Raw genomic sequence first — 20,069 nt, 5'->3', positions numbered from 1 at the left:
TACACAGAGAGCCCCTCACTATATAGAGGAGCCGTGTGTCCGACATTACACAGAGAGCCCCTCACTATATAGAGGAGCCGTGTGTCCGGCATTACACAGAGAGCCCCTCACTATAGAGAGGAGCCATGTGTCCGGCATTACACAGAGAGCCCCTCACTATATAGAGTATAGAGGAGCCGTGTGTCCGGCATTACACAGAGAGCCCCTCACTATATAGAGTATAGAGGAGCCGTGTGTCCGGCATTACACAGAGAGCCCCTCACTATATAGAGGAGCCGCGTGTCCGGCATTACACAGAGAGCCCCTCACTATAGAGAGGAGCCATGTGTCCGGCATTACACAGAGAGCCCCTCACTATATAGAGGAGCCATGTGTCCGGCATTACACAGAGAGCCCCTCACTATATAGAGGAGCCATGTGTCCGGCATTACACAGAGAGACCCTCACTATATAGAGGAGCCGGCGTGTCCGGCATTACACAGAGAGCCCATCACTATATAGAGTATAGAGGAGCCGTGTGTCCGGCATTACACAGAGAGCCCCTCACTATATAGAGGAGCCGTGTGTCCGGCATTACACAGAGAGCCCCTCACTATATAGAGGAGCCGTGTGTCCGGCCTTACACAGAGAGACCCTCACTATATAGAGGAGCCGCGTGTCCGGCATTACACAGAGAGCCCCTCACTATATAGAGGAGCCGTGTGTCCGGCATTACACAGAGAGCCCCTCACTATATAGAGGAGCCGTGTGTCCGGCATTACACAGAGAGCCCCTCACTATAGAGAGGAGCCATGTGTCCGGCATTACACAGAGAGCCCCTCACTATATAGAGGAAATGTGTGTCCGGCATTACACAGAGAGCCCCTCACTATATAGAGGAGCCGTGTGTCCGACATTACACAGAGAGCACCTCACTATATAGAGGAGCCGTGTGTCCGGCATTACACAGAGAGCCCCTCACTATAGAGAGGAGCCATGTGTCCGGCATTACACAGAGAGCCCCTCACTATATAGAGGAGCCATGTGTCCGGCATTACACAGAGAGCCCCTCACTATATAGAGGAGCCATGTGTCCGGCATTACACAGAGAGCCCCTCACTATATAGAGGAGCCATGTGTCCGGCATTACACAGAGAGCCCCTCACTATATAGAGGAGCCGTGTGTCCGGCATTACACAGAGAGCCCCTCACTATATAGAGGAGCCATGTGTCCGGCATTACACAGAGAGCCCCTCACTATATAGAGGAGCCATGTGTCCGGCATTACACAGAGAGCCCCTCACTATATAGAGGAGCCGTGTGTCCGGCATTACACAGAGAGCCCCTCACTATATAGAGGAGCCATGTGTCCGGCATTACACAGAGAGCCCCTCACTATATAGAGGAAATGTGTGTCCGGCATTACACAGAGAGCCCCTCACTATATAGAGGAGCCATGTGTCCGGCATTACACAGAGAGCCCCTCACTATATAGAGGAGCCGTGTGTCCGGCATTACACAGAGAGACCCTCACTATATAGAGGAGCCGTGTGTCCGGCATTACACAGAGAGCCCCTCACTATATAGAGGAGCCGTGTGTCCGGCCTTACACAGAGAGACCCTCACTATATAGAGGAGCCGGCGTGTCCGGCATTACACAGAGAGCCCATCACTATATAGAGTATAGAGGAGCCGTGTGTCCGGCATTACGCAGAGAGCCCCTCACTATATAGAGGAGCCGTGTGTCCGGCATTACACAGAGAGCCCCTCACTATATAGAGGAGCCGTGTTTCCGGCATTATACAGAGAGCCCCTCACTATATAGAGGAGCCGTGTGTCCGGCATTATACAGAGAGCCACTCACTATATAGAGGAGCCGCGTGTCTGACATTATATAGTGAGGGGCTCGCTGTGTAATGTCAGACACGCGGCTCCTCTATATAGTGAGGGGCTCTCTGTGTAATGCCGGACACATGGCTCCTCTATATAGTGAGGGGCTCTCTGTGTAATGCCGGACACATGGCTCCTCTATATAGTGAGGGGCTCGCTGTGTAATGTCGGACACATGGCTCCTCTATATAGTGAGGGGCTCGCTGTGTAGAGGAGCCATGTGTCCGACATTACACAGCGAGCCCCTCACTATATAGAGGAGCCATGTGTCCGACATTACACAGAGAGCCCCTCACTATATAGAGGAGCCATGTGTCCGGCATTATACAGAGAGACCATCACTATATAGAGGAAACGTGTGTCCGGCGTTACACAGAGAGCCCCTCACTATATAGAGGAGCCGTGTGTCCGACATTATACAGAGAGCCACTCACTATATAGAGGAGCCGCGTGTCCGGCATTACACAGAGAGCCCCTCACTATATAGAGGAGCCGTGTGTCCGACATTACACAGAGAGCCCCTCACTATATAGAGGAGCTGTGTGTCCGGCATTACACAGAGAGCCCCTCACTATAGAGAGGAGCCATGTGTCCGGCATTACACAGAGAGCCCCTCACTATATAGAGTATAGAGGAGCCGTGTGTCCGGCATTACACAGAGAGCCCCTCACTATATAGAGTATAGAGGAGCCGTGTGTCCGGCATTACACAGAGAGCCCCTCACTATATAGAGGAGCCGCGTGTCCGGCATTACACAGAGAGCCCCTCACTATAGAGAGGAGCCATGTGTCCGGCATTACACAGAGAGCCCCTCACTATATAGAGGAGCCATGTGTCCGGCATTACACAGAGAGCCCCTCACTATATAGAGGAGCCATGTGTCCGGCATTACACAGAGAGACCCTCACTATATAGAGGAGCCGGCGTGTCCGGCATTACACAGAGAGCCCATCACTATATAGAGTATAGAGGAGCCGTGTGTCCGGCATTACACAGAGAGCCCCTCACTATATAGAGGAGCCGTGTGTCCGGCATTACACAGAGAGCCCCTCACTATATAGAGGAGCCGTGTGTCCGGCCTTACACAGAGAGCCCCTCACTATATAGAGGAGCCGCGTGTCCGGCATTACACAGAGAGCCCCTCACTATATAGAGGAGCCGTGTGTCCGGCATTACACAGAGAGCCCCTCACTATATAGAGGAGCCGTGTGTCCGGCATTACACAGAGAGCCCCTCACTATAGAGAGGAGCCATGTGTCCGGCATTACACAGAGAGCCCCTCACTATATAGAGGAAATGTGTGTCCGGCATTACACAGAGAGCCCCTCACTATATAGAGGAGCCGTGTGTCCGACATTATACAGAGAGCCCCTCACTATATAGAGGAGCCGTGTGTCCGGCATTACACAGAGAGCCCCTCACTATAGAGAGGAGCCATGTGTCCGGCATTACACAGAGAGCCCCTCACTATATAGAGGAGCCATGTGTCCGGCATTACACAGAGAGCCCCTCACTATATAGAGGAGCCATGTGTCCGGCATTACACAGAGAGCCCCTCACTATATAGAGGAGCCATGTGTCCGGCATTACACAGAGAGCCCCTCACTATATAGAGGAGCCGTGTGTCCGGCATTACACAGAGAGACCCTCACTATATAGAGGAGCCGTGTGTCCGGCATTACACAGAGAGCCCCTCACTATATAGAGGAGCCGTGTGTCCGGCCTTACACAGAGAGACCCTCACTATATAGAGGAGCCGGCGTGTCCGGCATTACACAGAGAGCCCATCACTATATAGAGTATAGAGGAGCCGTGTGTCCGGCATTACGCAGAGAGCCCCTCACTATATAGAGGAGCCGTGTGTCCGGCATTACACAGAGAGCCCCTCACTATATAGAGGAGCCGTGTGTCCGACATTATACAGAGAGCCCCTCACTATATAGAGGAGCCGTGTGTCCGGCATTATACAGAGAGCCACTCACTATATAGAGGAGCCGCGTGTCTGACATTATATAGTGAGGGGCTCGCTGTGTAATGTCAGACACGCGGCTCCTCTATATAGTGAGGGGCTCTCTGTGTAATGCCGGACACATGGCTCCTCTATATAGTGAGGGGCTCTCTGTGTAATGCCGGACACATGGCTCCTCTATATAGTGAGGGGCTCGCTGTGTAATGTCGGACACATGGCTCCTCTATATAGTGAGGGGCTCGCTATGTAGAGGAGCCATGTGTCCGACATTACACAGCGAGCCCCTCACTATATAGAGGAGCCATGTGTCCGGCATTACACAGAGAGCCCCTCACTATATAGAGGAGCCATGTGTCCGGCATTATACAGAGAGACCATCACTATATAGAGGAGCCGTGTGTCCGGCATTACACAGTGAGACCCTCACTATATAGAGGAAACGTGTGTCCGGCGTTACACAGAGAGCCCCTCACTATATAGAGGAGCCGTGTGTCCGACATTATACAGAGAGCCACTCACTATATAGAGGAGCCGCGTGTCCGGCATTACACAGAGAGCCCCTCACTATATAGAGGAGCCGTGTGTCCGACATTACACAGAGAGCCCCTCACTATATAGAGGAGCCGTGTGTCCGGCATTACACAGAGAGCCCCTCACTATAGAGAGGAGCCATGTGTCCGGCATTACACAGAGAGCCCCTCACTATATAGAGTATAGAGGAGCCGTGTGTCCGGCATTACACAGAGAGCCCCTCACTATATAGAGTATAGAGGAGCCGTGTGTCCGGCATTACACAGAGAGCCCCTCACTATATAGAGGAGCCGCGTGTCCGGCATTACACAGAGAGCCCCTCACTATATAGAGGAGCCATGTGTCCGGCATTACACAGAGAGCCCCTCACTATATAGAGGAGCCATGTGTCCGGCATTACACAGAGAGACCCTCACTATATAGAGGAGCCGGCGTGTCCGGCATTACACAGAGAGCCCATCACTATATAGAGTATAGAGGAGCCGTGTGTCCGGCATTACACAGAGAGCCCCTCACTATATAGAGGAGCCGTGTGTCCGGCATTACACAGAGAGCCCCTCACTATATAGAGGAGCCGTGTGTCCGGCCTTACACAGAGAGCCCCTCACTATATAGAGGAGCCGTGTGTCCGGCATTACACAGAGAGCCCCTCACTATATAGAGGAGCCGTGTGTCCGGCATTACACAGAGAGCCCCTCACTATAGAGAGGAGCCATGTGTCCGGCATTGCACAGAGAGCCCCTCACTATATAGAGGAAATGTGTGTCCGGCATTACACAGAGAGCCCCTCACTATATAGAGGAGCCGTGTGTCCGACATTACACAGAGAGCCCCTCACTATATAGAGGAGCCGTGTGTCCGGCATTACACAGAGAGCCCCTCACTATAGAGAGGAGCCATGTGTCCGGCATTACACAGAGAGCCCCTCACTATATAGAGGAGCCATGTGTCCGGCATTACACAGAGAGCCCCTCACTATATAGAGGAGCCATGTGTCCGGCATTACACAGAGAGCCCCTCACTATATAGAGGAGCCATGTGTCCGGCATTACACAGAGAGCCCCTCACTATATAGAGGAGCCGTGTGTCCGGCATTACACAGAGAGACCCTCACTATATAGAGGAGCCGTGTGTCCGGCATTACACAGAGAGCCCCTCACTATATAGAGGAGCCGTGTGTCCGGCCTTACACAGAGAGACCCTCACTATATAGAGGAGCCGGCGTGTCCGGCATTACACAGAGAGCCCATCACTATATAGAGTATAGAGGAGCCGTGTGTCCGGCATTACGCAGAGAGCCCCTCACTATATAGAGGAGCCGTGTGTCCGGCATTACACAGAGAGCCCCTCACTATATAGAGGAGCCGTGTGTCCGACATTATACAGAGAGCCCCTCACTATATAGAGGAGCCGTGTGTCCGGCATTACACAGAGAGCCCCTCACTATATAGAGGAGCCGTGTGTCCGGCATTACACAGAGAGCCCCTCACTATAGAGAGGAGCCATGTGTCCGGCATTACACAGAGAGCCCCTCACTATATAGAGTATAGAGGAGCCGTGTGTCCGGCATTACACAGAGAGCCCCTCACTATATAGAGTATAGAGGAGCCGTGTGTCCGGCATTACACAGAGAGCCCCTCACTATATAGAGGAGCCGCGTGTCCGGCATTACACAGAGAGCCCCTCACTATATAGAGGAGCCATGTGTCCGGCATTACACAGAGAGCCCCTCACTATATAGAGGAGCCATGTGTCCGGCATTACACAGAGAGACCCTCACTATATAGAGGAGCCGGCGTGTCCGGCATTACACAGAGAGCCCATCACTATATAGAGTATAGAGGAGCCGTGTGTCCGGCATTACACAGAGAGCCCCTCACTATATAGAGGAGCCGTGTGTCCGGCATTACACAGAGAGCCCCTCACTATATAGAGGAGCCGTGTGTCCGGCCTTACACAGAGAGACCCTCACTATATAGAGGAGCCGCGTGTCCGGCATTACACAGAGAGCCCCTCACTATATAGAGGAGCCGTGTGTCCGGCATTACACAGAGAGCCCCTCACTATATAGAGGAGCCGTGTGTCCGGCATTACACAGAGAGCCCCTCACTATAGAGAGGAGCCATGTGTCCGGCATTACACAGAGAGCCCCTCACTATATAGAGGAAATGTGTGTCCGGCATTACACAGAGAGCCCCTCACTATATAGAGGAGCCGTGTGTCCGACATTACACAGAGAGCCCCTCACTATATAGAGGAGCCGTGTGTCCGGCATTACACAGAGAGCCCCTCACTATAGAGAGGAGCCATGTGTCCGGCATTACACAGAGAGCCCCTCACTATATAGAGGAGCCATGTGTCCGGCATTACACAGAGAGCCCCTCACTATATAGAGGAGCCATGTGTCCGGCATTACACAGAGAGCCCCTCACTATATAGAGGAGCCATGTGTCCGGCATTACACAGAGAGCCCCTCACTATATAGAGGAGCCGTGTGTCCGGCATTACACAGAGAGACCCTCACTATATAGAGGAGCCGTGTGTCCGGCATTACACAGAGAGCCCCTCACTATATAGAGGAGCCGTGTGTCCGGCCTTACACAGAGAGACCCTCACTATATAGAGGAGCCGGCGTGTCCGGCATTACACAGAGAGCCCATCACTATATAGAGTATAGAGGAGCCGTGTGTCCGGCATTACGCAGAGAGCCCCTCACTATATAGAGGAGCCGTGTGTCCGGCATTACACAGAGAGCCCCTCACTATATAGAGGAGCCGTGTGTCCGACATTATACAGAGAGCCCCTCACTATATAGAGGAGCCGTGTGTCCGGCATTACACAGAGAGCCCCTCACTATATAGAGGAGCCGTGTGTCCGGCATTACACAGAGAGCCCCTCACTATATAGAGGAGCCGTGTGTCCGGCATTACACAGAGAGCCCATCACTATATAGAGTATAGAGGAGCCGTGTGTCCGGCATTACACAGAGAGCCCCTCACTATATAGAGGAGCCATGTGTCCGGCATTACACAGAGAGCCCCTCACTATATAGAGGAGCCGTGTGTCCGGCATTACACAGAGAGCCCCTCACTATATAGAAGAGACTCGTGTCTGACATTACACAGAGAGCCCCTCACTATATAGAGGAGCCGTGTGTCAGACATTACACAGAGAGCCCATCACTATATAGAGGAGCCGTGTGTCTGACATTACACAGAGAGACCCTCACTATATAGAGGAGCCATGTGTCCGGCATTACACAGAGAGCCCCTCACTATATAGAGGAGCCGTGTGTCTGACATTACACAGAGAGACCCTCACTATATAGAGGAGCCATGTGTCCGGCATTACACAGAGAGCCCCTCACTATATAGAGGAGCCGTGTGTCAGACATTACACAGAGAGCCCCTCACTATATAGAGGAGCCGTGTGTCCAACATTATACAGAGAGCCCCTCACTATATAGAGTATAGAGGAGCCATGTGTCCGGCATTACACAGAGAGCCCCTCACTATATAGAGGAGCCGTGTGTCCGACATTATATAGTGAGGGGCTCTCTGTATAGAGGAGCCGTGTGTCCGGCATTACACAGAGAGCCCCTCACTATATAGAGGAGCCATGTGTCCGGCATTACACAGAGAGCCCCTCACTATATAGAGGAGCCGTGTGTCCGGCATTACACAGAGAGCCCCTCACTTTTATAGAGGAGCCGTGTGTCAGACATTACACAGAGAGCCCCTCACTATATAGAGGAGCCGTGTGTCCGACATTATACAGAGAGCCCCTCACTATATAGAGTATAGAGGAGCCATGTGTCCGGCATTACACAGAGAGCCCCTCACTATATAGAGGAGCCGTGTGTCCGGCATTACACAGAGAGCCCCTCACTATATAGAGGAGCCGTGTGTCCGACATTATACAGAGAGCCCCTCACTATATAGAGTATAGAGGAGCCATGTGTCCGGCATTACACAGAGAGCCCCTCACTATATAGAGGAGCCGTGTGTCCGGCATTACACAGAGAGCCCCTCACTATATAGAGGAGCCGTGTGTCCGGCATTACACAGAGAGCCCCTCACTATATAGAGGAGCCGGCGTGTCCGGCATTACACAGAGAGCCCCTCACTATATAGAGGAGCCGGCGTGTCCGGCATTACACAGAGAGCCCCTCACTATATAGAGGAGCCGTGTGTCCGACATTACACAGAGAGCCCCTCACTATATAGAGGAGCCGTGTGTCCGGCATTACACAGAGAGCCCCTCACTATATAGAGGAGCCGTGTGTCCGGCATTACACAGAGAGCCCCTCACTATATAGAGGAGCCGTGTGTCCGGAATAACACAGAGAGCCCCTCACTATATAGAGGAGCCGTGTGTCCGGCATTACACAGAGAGACCCTCACTATATAGAGGAGCCGTGTGTCCGGAATAACACAGAGAGCCCCTCACTATATAGAGGAGCCGTGTGTCCGGCATTACACAGAGAGCCCCTCATTATATAGAGGAAATGTGTGTCCGACATTACACAGAGAGCCCCTCACTATATAGAGGAGCCATGTGTCCGGCATTACACAGAGAGCCCCTCACTATATAGAGGAGCCGTGTGTCCGACATTACACAGAAAGCCCCTCACTATATAGAGGAGCCGTGTGTCCGGCATTACACAGAGAGACCCTCACTATATAGAGGAGCCATGTGTCCGGCATTACACAGAGAGACCCTCACTATATAGAGGAGCCGTGTGTCAGACATTACACAGAGAGCCCCTCACTATATAGAGGAGCCGCGTCTCTGGCATTACACAGAGAGCCCCTCACTATATAGAGGAGCCGTGTGTCCGACATTATACAGAGAGCCCCTCACCATATAGAGTATAGAGGAGCCATGTGTCCGGCATTACACAGAGAGCCCCTCACTATATAGAGGAGCCGTGTGTCCGACATTATATAGTGAGGGGCTCTCTGTATAGAGTATAGAGGAGCCATGTGTCCGGCATTACACAGAGAGCCCCTCACTATATAGAGGAGCCGTGTGTCCGGCATTACACAGAGAGCCCCTCACTATATAGAGGAGCCGTGTGTCCGACATTATACAGAGAGCCCCTCACTATATAGAGTATAGAGGAGCCATGTGTCCGGCATTACACAGAGAGCCCCTCACTATATAGAGGAGCCGTGTGTCCGGCATTACACAGAGAGCCCCTCACTATATAGAGGAGCCGTGTGTCCGGCATTACACAGAGAGCCCCTCACTATATAGAGGAGCCGGCGTGTCCGGCATTACACAGAGAGCCCCTCACTATATAGAGGAGCCGGCGTGTCCGGCATTACACAGAGAGCCCCTCACTATATAGAGGAGCCGTGTGTCCGACATTACACAGAGAGCCCCTCACTATATAGAGGAGCCGTGTGTCCGGCATTACACAGAGAGCCCCTCACTATATAGAGGAGCCGTGTGTCCGGCATTACACAGAGAGACCCTCACTATATAGAGGAGCCGCATGTCCGGCATTACACAGAGAGCCCCTCACTATATAGAGGAGCCGCGTGTCCGGCATTACACAGAGAGCCCCTCACTATAGAGAGGAGCCGTGTGTCTGACATTACACAGAGAGCCCCCTCACTATATAGAGGAGCCGCGTGTCCGGCATTACACAGAGAGCCCCTCACTATATAGAGGAGCCGTGTGTCCGACATTACACAGAGAGACCCTCACTATATAGAGGAGCCGTGTGTCCGGCATTACACAGAGAGACCCTCACTATATAGAGGAGCCGTGTGTCCGACATTACACAGAGAGCCCATCACTATATAGAAGTGCCGGCGTGTCTGGCATTACACAGAGAGCCCCTCACTATATAGAGGAGCCGGCGTGTCCGAAATTACACAGAGAGCCCATCACAATATAGAGGAGCCGTGTGTCCGACATTACACAGAAAGCCCATCACTATATAGAGGAGCCGGCGTGTCCGGCATTACACAGAGAGCCCCCTCACTATATAGAGGAGCCGTGTGTCCGGCATTACACAGCGAGACCCTCACCTAATTTCTTTCAAACACAGCGCCACCCGTTGGCAGGTTATGTATGGTATTGCAATTCTGCACCAATCACTTCAACAGTGTTGAGCTGCAATACCAGACACAACCTGTTGACAACGGTGGTGCTGCTTCTGGGAGGCAACCATGTGTTTGTATTCCTGCAAAACCCCGTTTAGTGATGATTACTTGAGGACTGGTTTTGGGATCCCCAACTGATCCAACTTCACAATCTCTTCCAATTCACTCAGATAATTTGCGTAGAAAATTTTCCGGCCAAACTTGAAGCTGAAAAATAAAAATAAATAATTAACTGATCGTCACCATCATTATTAATTTAACACAAAACTGGGTTAGTTATAGGTCAGAAAAACAACAACTCATCATTTAACCCCTTCCCATTGTGCCCATTGTTTGCTTAGATTTAATTCAAAGTATTACAAAACAGGAAAAAAATATTTGCGGGGAGGAATAGTGAAGGAATAAAGAAATGCTGCCGTTATTGCTCGGATTTTTATTTTCCCCCATATTCAATCTGCAGGAAAAATTCAGGATTAGCGCAATTCTGCAGGTCAGTGCGACGGCAGCAAAACTAAAGTTATTTATTTTTCTTTATTAACTTTTACGAAAAATAGGGATTTTTGTGTACTCACCGTAAAATCCTTTTCTCCGAGCCACTCATTGGGGGACACAGGACCATGGGTGTTATGCTGCTGTCACTATGAGGCTGACACCAAGTTGAGACAAAAAAGTTAGCTCCTCCCCTGCAGTATACACCCTCATGCTGGCTTCCAGAGACCCAGTTCAGTGCAAAAGCAGTAGGAGATTATTAATAATAATAATAAATATATTACATAACATTAGAGTATAACATGTCAGAGAAAGTCAAGAACAAAAAAGGTAACGAGCCAAACAGGCTAACAGGGTGGGTGCTGTGTTCCCCAATGAGTGGCTCAGAGAAAAGGATTTTACGGTGAGTACACAAAAATCCCTATTTCTCCTTCGCCACATTGGGGGATACAGGACCATGGGACATCCCAAAGCAGTCCCTGGGTGGGAAACAATACAACCAAATAACTCCGTGTACCATCTGACTATAAATGCGCGACGGCCGCTTGCAGAATACGTCTGCCAAGGGCCGCATCCGCAGAAGATTGAATGTGGACATTGTAGTGTCTTGTGAAAGTATGCAGGCTAGACCACGTTGCGGCCTTGCAAACCTGCTCCCCCGTTGCCTGGTGCCGGATGGCCCAGGAAGCACCCATCGACCGAGTGGAGTGTGCTCTAATCCCCGCCGGGATAGGACTGCCCCTGACCTGATAGGATTCTTGAATAGCAGAACGGATCCATCTAGCTATCGTGGCCTTAGACGGGGCTAAACCCTTTCTGTGACCCTCCGGGAGCACAAAGAGGGAGTCCGATTTGCGGAAAGGAGCAGTTCTGGAAATGTACCTCCTAAGGGCCCGTACCACGTCCAGGGTGTGAAGGGCCTTTTCGACCCTGTGTTTTGGCTGTGGGCAGAAGGAGGGGAGAATGATATCTTCATTAAGGTGAAAAGATGAAAACACCTTAGGGAGAAAAACCGGAGATGGGCTTAGGACTACCTTGTCCTGTTGGATGGCAAGGAAAGGCGCCCGGCAGGATAGAGCGGCCAACTCTGAGACCCGTCTGATAGATGTTACTGCCACAAGGAAGGCAACCTTCCAGGAGAGGACAGTTAGCGGGACGTCCTGCAGGGGTTCAAACGGAGGTTCCTGAAGAACGCTCAGAACCAAATTGAGATCCCAGGTCTCTAGCGGCATTCTGTAGGGGGGTACCATGTGGGAGACCTCTAGAATGAAGGTCCTGACTTGCAAGTTGGCAGCAATCTTACGTTGGAACACAGATAACGCTGAGATCTGACCCTTGAGGGAACGGAGCGCCAGGCCGGAATCCAAGCCGCACTGTAGAAAATCCAAAATGGTAGGGATTGAGAAAACAAGCGGAGGGCATGAGAAGAAGGTTTTCCAGGTGCGGTGATAGATGCAAGCGGAAGACGCTTTGCGAGCGCTTATCATGGTGGGAATGACCTGCTGGGAGAAACCAGCTTGAGTTAGAATCCAGGTTTCAACAGCCACGCCGTTAAACGTAGGGCCCCTGAGCTCTGGTGGTAGATCGGCCCTTGGCGAAGCAGATCTGGACGGTCTGGTAACCGCCAGGGGACGTCGGATACGAGTTGAACGAGCTCCGCGTACCATGCGCGACGTGGCCAATCCGGGGCGACAAGAATCACCGGAACCCCCTCCGTCTTGATTTTTCGGATCACCTTCGGCAGTTAGGGAAGCGGAGGAAACACGTATGGGAGTTGGAACTGATGCCACAGGGATATCAGTGCGTCCACTCCGATGGCCTGGGGATCCCGAGAACGTGCTATGAAGTTGGGAACTTTGGCGTTCAGTCTGGATGCCATCAGATCCACGTCCGGAGTTCCCCAGCGAAGGCAGATTTGCCGGAAAACCTCTGGATGGAGTTCCCACTCCCCCGAGGCGAGGCCCTGACAGCTGAGAAAGTCTGCCGCCCAGTTCTTAACGCCTGGAATGTGCACTGCGGAAATGGTGGAGTGGTTGGCCTCGGCCCAACGGAGAATGTGGGAGACCTTCTGCAACGCCGCCCTGCTGCGGGTACCCCCCTGATGGTTTATATACCCCACCGCTGTAACGTTGTCCGATTGAACTCGAATTGGGTGACCTGCGAGCAGGAAGAAAAAAAAAACGTCTCAGGGCAAGTCTGATCGCTCAAATCTCCAGGATGTTTATAGGGAGCCTCGACTCCCGATTTGTCCAACGCCCCTAGGCAGTGTGGTGTCGAAACACCGCTCCCCAACCGGGGAGACTTGCGTCGTTAGTTACCACCAGCCAGCGGATCGGGAGAAAAGACCTCCCCCCTGGAGGAGAGATGATCCCAGAGTCCACCATGTGAGGGCTTGCCTGATCCGTGGGGACATAGGACATGGCCGATCGAGGGATAAGGGACTCCTGTCCCAATTGTCCAGTAGAGCCTGTTGTAAGGGGCGGAGATGGAGTTGAGCAAAGGGAACCGCTTCTATTGCGGCCACCATTTTCCCCAGGATCTTCATGGCAAACCGAATGGACCGTGGACGAGGATGACAGAGCGTCCAAGCTCCCTGCTGAATCTCTTGGGCCTTGGACCGAGGGAGCAAGACCAGTCCCTTTGACGTGTCCAGGATCATGCCTAGGAAGGAGATCCGTCGGGCAGGAACAGGGGAGGACTTGTCCAAGTTGATTAACCAGCCCAGGCGCGAAAGAGAACCCAAGGTAATGCGGACGCTTGCTTCGCAGGTCTGATAAGACAGACGACCTCCTGATAAAAGGTCCAAGTATGGCAACACAACCACTCCTCGGGAGTGAAGTATGGCCATGACAGCCGCCATGACCTTTGTGAATACCCTGGGCGAAGTGGCAAGGCCGAAGGGTAAGGCCGTGAATTGAAAGTGGTCCTCTTGGATGGCGAAACGGAGGAACTTTTGATGTGGCGGGAAGATTTGGATATGAAGATAAGCATCTTTGATGTCTATTGATGCTAGGAACTCGCCTGTCTCCATTGAGAAAATGACTGAGCGGAGGGAGTCCATCCTGAAGTGCCGAACTTTTACATACTTGTTTAGGAGCTTTAGGTCCAAAATAGGGCGCACCGTCCCGTCCTTTTTCGGAACGACGAAGAGGTTTAAGTAAAAACCTCTGAATCTCTAGTGCTCTGGGACCGGAACAATGACCCCGTTGTGGCGGAGGGATTCGATGGCGTGATGAAGAGAGCGAGATTGAGCCCCCGAACTTGGGAGACGAGAGGGGAAAAAACGTGCTGGAGGGGAGGCGGAGAATTCTATTTTGTAACCAGAAGACACCAGATCTCTGACCCATTCATCGTGGACGACGGAAAGCCAGACTTGTTGAAAAAGAAGCAGACGTCCGCCTACTTTGGAGGTGTCGACTGGAATAGTCCCCGAGTCATTGCGAAGGGAATCTGGCAGGCCTGGACCCTCTGGTTCTGGGTTGCCTAGGCTTTCCTCGCCAGGACTGATTCGACCTGTATGAAGGTCGAGAGTCTCTGTCCGTGCGTGGGGATCGTTCTGATCTGGACGAGGCAGCGGAATTGGACCAGAATGGGCTACTGCGAAAGGGCCGAAAACGAAAATATTGTTGGCGCTGAAAGGCAGCTTTAGGCCTGTGTTGCGGGAGGAACTTGCTCTCCCTCCTGTAGCATCGGAAATAATCTGGTCTAATTTTTCTCCAAAGAGGCCTCCGCTCTGAAAAGGAAGGGAAATCAGAGACTTTTTTGAGGAGGAATCTGTGCGCCACTCTCTAAGCCAAATAGCTCTCCTAATGGTGATGGCGTTTGAAGCCACAGTTGCTGCACAGTCCGCTGCGTCTAAAGACGCGTACATCACAATCTCCAGCCATGGCAATTTGTCTGCCGCCTAGACGGAAGTTCCTGTTCGTGAATGGATTTTGCAGGGGCATCTGCCCAGAAAACCATTGCTTTGGCGACCCACGCCGCAGCGAAGGAAGGAGATAGAAAGGAACCCGAGGCTTCATACACTGAGCGAGCTAGGGAATCTAGCTGGCGTTCTGTGGGATTTTTAATTGAAGCACCATCCGGTACGGATAAGAGCGTTTTGGTAGCCAAGCGCGATACCGGAGGATCTACTAGTGGAGGTTCCGTCCAATCTTTAACAAGATCTGCGGAAAAGGGATACTTTGATTCCAGGGCCTTTTTGCCAGTAAAACGCTTATCCGAACGCTCCCTGTGTCGCCGGACTATATCCAGGAAATCTGGGTGAGAGGCGAACACCTTATGGGAACGCTTGGTTCTCGTAAAGGAGACTGAATGGTCCGGAGCAGAATTAGGGTCATCGTCCACTTTTAGCGCATGATTGACTGCCTCGATGAGGGAGTCAACAGTAGAGCTAAACTCCGGAGCATCCGGATCTAAGGATGCATCAGACTCATACTCAGAGTCGTGATCGCTACGAGCCCCTGGAGAGGGTGAGCGAGAAGTGGAGCTACCAGAGGCTGAATGACGTGGTGAATGCTCAGGAGAAGTAGTACGGATCCGTTTTTTTGGATGACCGTGCCTCCTTCCGGTGAGAGCGGCCCCTGCTGGCCAACGATTCCCCTGTTATGGAGGGATCTCTTAACCCATGAAAAAGAGTGCCCCGCTCCCCAGAGGGGTCCTGAAGGGATTTAATCGCTTTGGCTAAAGAATCCATGGATTGTGACAGTGACGTGGCCCACTCAGGAGGGCTAGATACACTGGGGTCGGTGGCGGCGGAGGGCTCCTGGGTACCTAGGGCATCACAGGCTGAGCAGAGAGGGGAACTTTGAGGCCGAGGGAGTGGAGCCTGGCAGGTGGTACACGCAGTAAAAAAGGTTGTATGCACCTTGGTGATCTTTTTGGCCCTTGACTGCGACATGATGTACCCCAATATAAGTAATAGTCCTCAGGGTCTATACAGTATGGAAGCGAGGGTAACGCTGCAGGGAAGCACCTAATGCGGTCTCCTTACCCGGGTCCTGTGTCCCGCAAAGAGGTGAGGTGGCGCTGATGGAAGAGACGCCGGTGTCCAGTAAGGAAAAGCGCTGGCACGTGCAGGGTGGATGGAGCTGCGGTGTGCAGTGTAAAAAGGATGGCCGCCGGGGGTTGGGAGGGTAATCTCGCAGAGAGCAAGAAGCGCCAGGTCCGGGGGCGGAGCCACAGGATGATGCGAACGGTGGGCGGGGCCTATCGGGATGCGGCCCGCACTAGGCCAAAGCCGGGGACTAAATTTATGGTCTCGGCCTGGCGCGCGGCCGCGGAGCGCCGGCGCCTAGTAGCCCTGTGGTGACCCTGAGAAATGAGCCCTCCGGAATGACCGACCCCCCCAGGTGTCACTTACTCCGAATGGAGGGGAATTGCAGAGCAGCTTGCAGCAGGTTAGCTGTGCCCAGGGTGGTTAATACGGTGCAGGGTTGGGGGAGCCTCTATCCACCATCCCCATAAGAGGGGGGTGGAGAGGAACCGTCCGCCTCCTTCCATCATCCGCTTTCTCAGTGGTGATGCAGTGGGGGCTGCACGGACGCAACAATGAAAAGGAGTCTCTGAACAGCCGAGGGTAAAGGTACCTTCACACTAAGCGACGCTGCAGCGATATCGACAACGATGCCGATCGCTGCAGCGTCGCTGTGTGGTCGCTGGAGAGCTGTCAGTGTGACCAACGATGCCGAAGTCCCCGGGTAACCAGGGTAAACATCGGGTTACTAAGCGCAGGGCCGCACTTAGTAACCCGATGTTTACCCTGATTACCAGTGTAAATGTAAAAAAACAAACACTACATACTTACATTCGCTTCCCCCGGCGTCCGCTTCCCTGCACTGTGTAAGCGCCGGCAGTAGCAGGGCACAGCGATGACGTCACCGCTGCGCTTTGCTTTCCGGCCGGCACTGACACATTCAGTGCAGGAAGCTCTGAGCAGCAGCGTGGATGCCGGGGGACGCGACAGACATCAGAGGGTGAGTATGTAGTGTTTATTTTTTTACTTTTACAATGGTAACCAAGGTAAACATCGGGTTACTAAGCGCGGCCCTGCGCTTAGTAACCCGATATTTACCCTGGTTACCATTGTAAAACATCGCTGGCATCGTTGCTTTTGCTGTCAAACACAACGATACACGCCGATCTGACGACCAAATAAAGTTCTGATCCAGATCGCTGCTGCGTGTCAAACACAACGATATCGCTATCCAGGACGCTGCAACGTCATGGATCGCCGTCGTTATCGCTGCAAAGTCGTTTAGTGTGAAGGTACCTTAAAACCTGGTGGGCAGGGCAGATGTCCGGCAATAGGCCTGGCTGCAGAAGAGGATACGTGGAGGACACTCCATGTGCTCGTCTGTAAGGAGGGGGGAGTTCGGTCACTTGAAAGGGGCCCGTTGCCCCAAAGAATCAGCTCAGGCAATGGCATCCCACGTCGCAGGAGAGGATACGGAGAGGTAAAACTCCAGTGCTCGCCTGTTGTTGGTTCGGGGAGATCAGAGCCTTAAAAGGTTCCGTCACCCCTTCGTCCGGTAAAAAATAAAAATAAAAAAAATTCCAGTGTGCCTCCTATGGACACTAAGCTTGAACTGGGTCTCTGGAAGCCAGCATGAGGGTGTATACTGCAGGGGAGGAGCTAACTTTTTTTGTCTCAACTTAGTGTCAGCCTCCTAGTGACAGCAGCATAACACCCATGGTCCTGTGTCCCCCAATGTGGCAAAGGAGAAAAGAAAGTTTGATTCATTTTGTGAGATTCTGAGCTGCTTATAACCTTCCATGATGGGGGCTACCTCCAATGGCACGAGTCAAGAGCTGTATACACAGGCTCCGTACACTTGTGCCCACAGTGTGACTGATACGAAGGAGCATTTTGCTCATTCATCAGCCCACCGCCGCCATGTTTATAGGAGCCAACAATAGAGCCATATGGAAGGGTCTTAAAGGGTTCTTCCTGCTCCTATCACTTCCATATTGAGGTGAGCAGGGTAGGTGACAAAGTTTACATCTGCCGGATGGGACACGTGCGGTAGCGGCAGTCATTGTGCACCTATACTGGCCGGTATCGGCAGACGTGACGTCACTTGCTACGCTCACAACATGGAGGTGACAGGAGCAGGGCAAACCCTTTAATACCCGTCAGTGGAGCCGGCAGCCCACCTTCCCATTACCTTATTATAGGTTTGAACAGGATCAGTAAGGTCTTGATGAACATGGTGGGGTGCACGATGTACAAAGCCTTTATGTTCTTCTTGTACCTGTAAGAAGAAGAAGAAGACATAGGTGGAGATTTAACCCTTAAGTGACTATAACAGTGCATCCTCTAATATATGTAAATGTGACATCATAAAAGTACGATATATAACGGGGAGGAGTCAGACGGCTAAATCTGCCGCTTTCACCCATATCCAGGTCCTCAATACAATGGCAGCTATGGTCTCCCTGCCACTGCCAACGGGCTGCAGTCCCTAGTGACTTGTAGATCAGGGGCTCCTTACCGATTGCCGTGCGCAGGGACAGACCCTTCACAAGGCACCTGGGATGTCTGATAAAGCCAATGACAATGTGATCTTGCAGACATTTCCTGGTCTGATCAAAACCCAGGACACCAAAAAGTAAATGGGCGCTGCCAATTACTGAGCCATGATGCCACCTGCAACCTGCGTGGCATCGAGGTCACGTCCAGACTGTGGGGTCTTTGGAGATGCTGAATTGTATCATGTATATTTAAAAAAAAAAAAAAGAGAAAAGGAGCATCAGGGGGACAGTGATAGACGACGCACGCTTTGGAATATTTCCCCTCCTGCAGACGCCAGCGGGATATATACAAATCGCGCAGAGCCGCGGTCATGTTCCCTGCTGAGCTTTCTCCATGGACACGGAAAAGATCAAAGGAAGAAACTACAGAAAGCGATCTCTGCTATCCAGACCGAGCACAGCTGCATCCCCCATCCCAGCGCTGCTCGGGGGGGCACGTGCAGAATAACCATAGACAACATTCTGCTGATAGATTAGCACGGAGGCAGCCCCCCCAAGATAATACTCAGGGAGGATGGGAGCAGTACATTCAGTCCTCTATGTACTGCGAGCGTAACCACAAGATACGAGCGTCTTGATTCCCAGGACCCTGGTGCTGCGGCCATGTCAGTAACCTGTGGCTGCCAGATAGAAGCCCTGCGATCCTCCTCCCGCCTGCTGTACCCCAAGAGCCACTTCTGATTAGTAGGCTCGACGCATCACACTGGGTCTGGGACAGCAGTAAGTAGGAGGAGGGTGGCAGGGCTGTCAGAGTACGGACGTGGGTGCTGCAGAATTACTGATTCATCTCCCCAATCACCGAGAGAGCCGTGGTCATACGGGCCCGTTACTGCTCCTATAACAGATGGGAAGGGAGAAATGCACCGCAGCTACACAGGATCGGTGGGCGTCCACCAATCATACATTTATCCAGTGGAAAACAGCCTTAGGCCGGGGTCACACTTGCGAGTTCAATGCGAGAAACTCACGTGAGTTTCTCACAAGTCCAGGCGCTGCCGCCGGCACTCGGGACCGGAGCGTGCGGCTGAATAGAAATACATGCGGTCCCGAGTGCCGCCGGAAGTGCTGGGCATTGATTCGCGAGTTTCTCGCATTGCATACGCAAGTGCGATTCCGGCCTTAAAGTCAGAGTCTATACCCTGATAATAAGGTGCAGATCAGTCACCATTCACCAGTACTAGAGATTACAGATACGTCTCTAGTGGTGCCGTCTGCAGCACATAGCGAGGAGGACACGTGGCGGCCTTTCCTTGGTTTAAGCTTTCCTCTTTGCAGTCAGACATTTACTGCTCCTTTACTTCATGAGTCACTGTTTGCCTAAAAAATGGCGAGGGATAAGGCAGGAAATACTCCCATCGCGGACCTAACCGTGTGCGGGTGTCTCCTCGGTTGGCGACATGGTGCACGCACTCACTTGCGATCGAACTCTCGATAGGCGTCTCTCAGCCATCCCAGAGACGGCTTGTTATCGCTGGTCAGGCCGTGGTGCAGGTAAACCAGCGTGTAATCGCTCTCCACGTACTGGTCCAGCGTGTGCTTCAGATACCTGCAGGAAAAACGGG

General features: G+C 52.3%; 1 protein-coding gene across 8 annotated transcripts in view; it reads right to left on the bottom strand.

The window, feature by feature from the left end:
* Window positions 1–20,069, bottom strand: part of ARHGAP1 (Rho GTPase activating protein 1) — a 48,741-nt gene that overhangs the window by 8,469 nt on the left and 20,203 nt on the right. For all 8 annotated transcript variants that reach the window (XM_077286850.1, XM_077286855.1, XM_077286847.1 and 5 more), the window contains 3 exons: window positions 19,922–20,053; window positions 18,141–18,227; window positions 10,594–10,692 (listed from right to left, as the gene is read on the bottom strand). In XM_077286850.1, the coding sequence (XP_077142965.1) occupies window positions 10,594–10,692; window positions 18,141–18,227; window positions 19,922–20,053 (318 nt within the window). The remainder of the gene's footprint in view (window positions 1–10,593; window positions 10,693–18,140; window positions 18,228–19,921; window positions 20,054–20,069) is intronic.

The sequence above is a fragment of the Ranitomeya variabilis genome, chromosome 2 (genome assembly GCF_051348905.1).
Source record: "Ranitomeya variabilis isolate aRanVar5 chromosome 2, aRanVar5.hap1, whole genome shotgun sequence".
Taxonomy (NCBI): Eukaryota; Metazoa; Chordata; class Amphibia; order Anura; family Dendrobatidae; genus Ranitomeya; species Ranitomeya variabilis.
The sequence above is the reverse complement of the archived record's forward strand: the minus strand, read 5'-3'. Positions and strand labels throughout refer to the sequence as shown.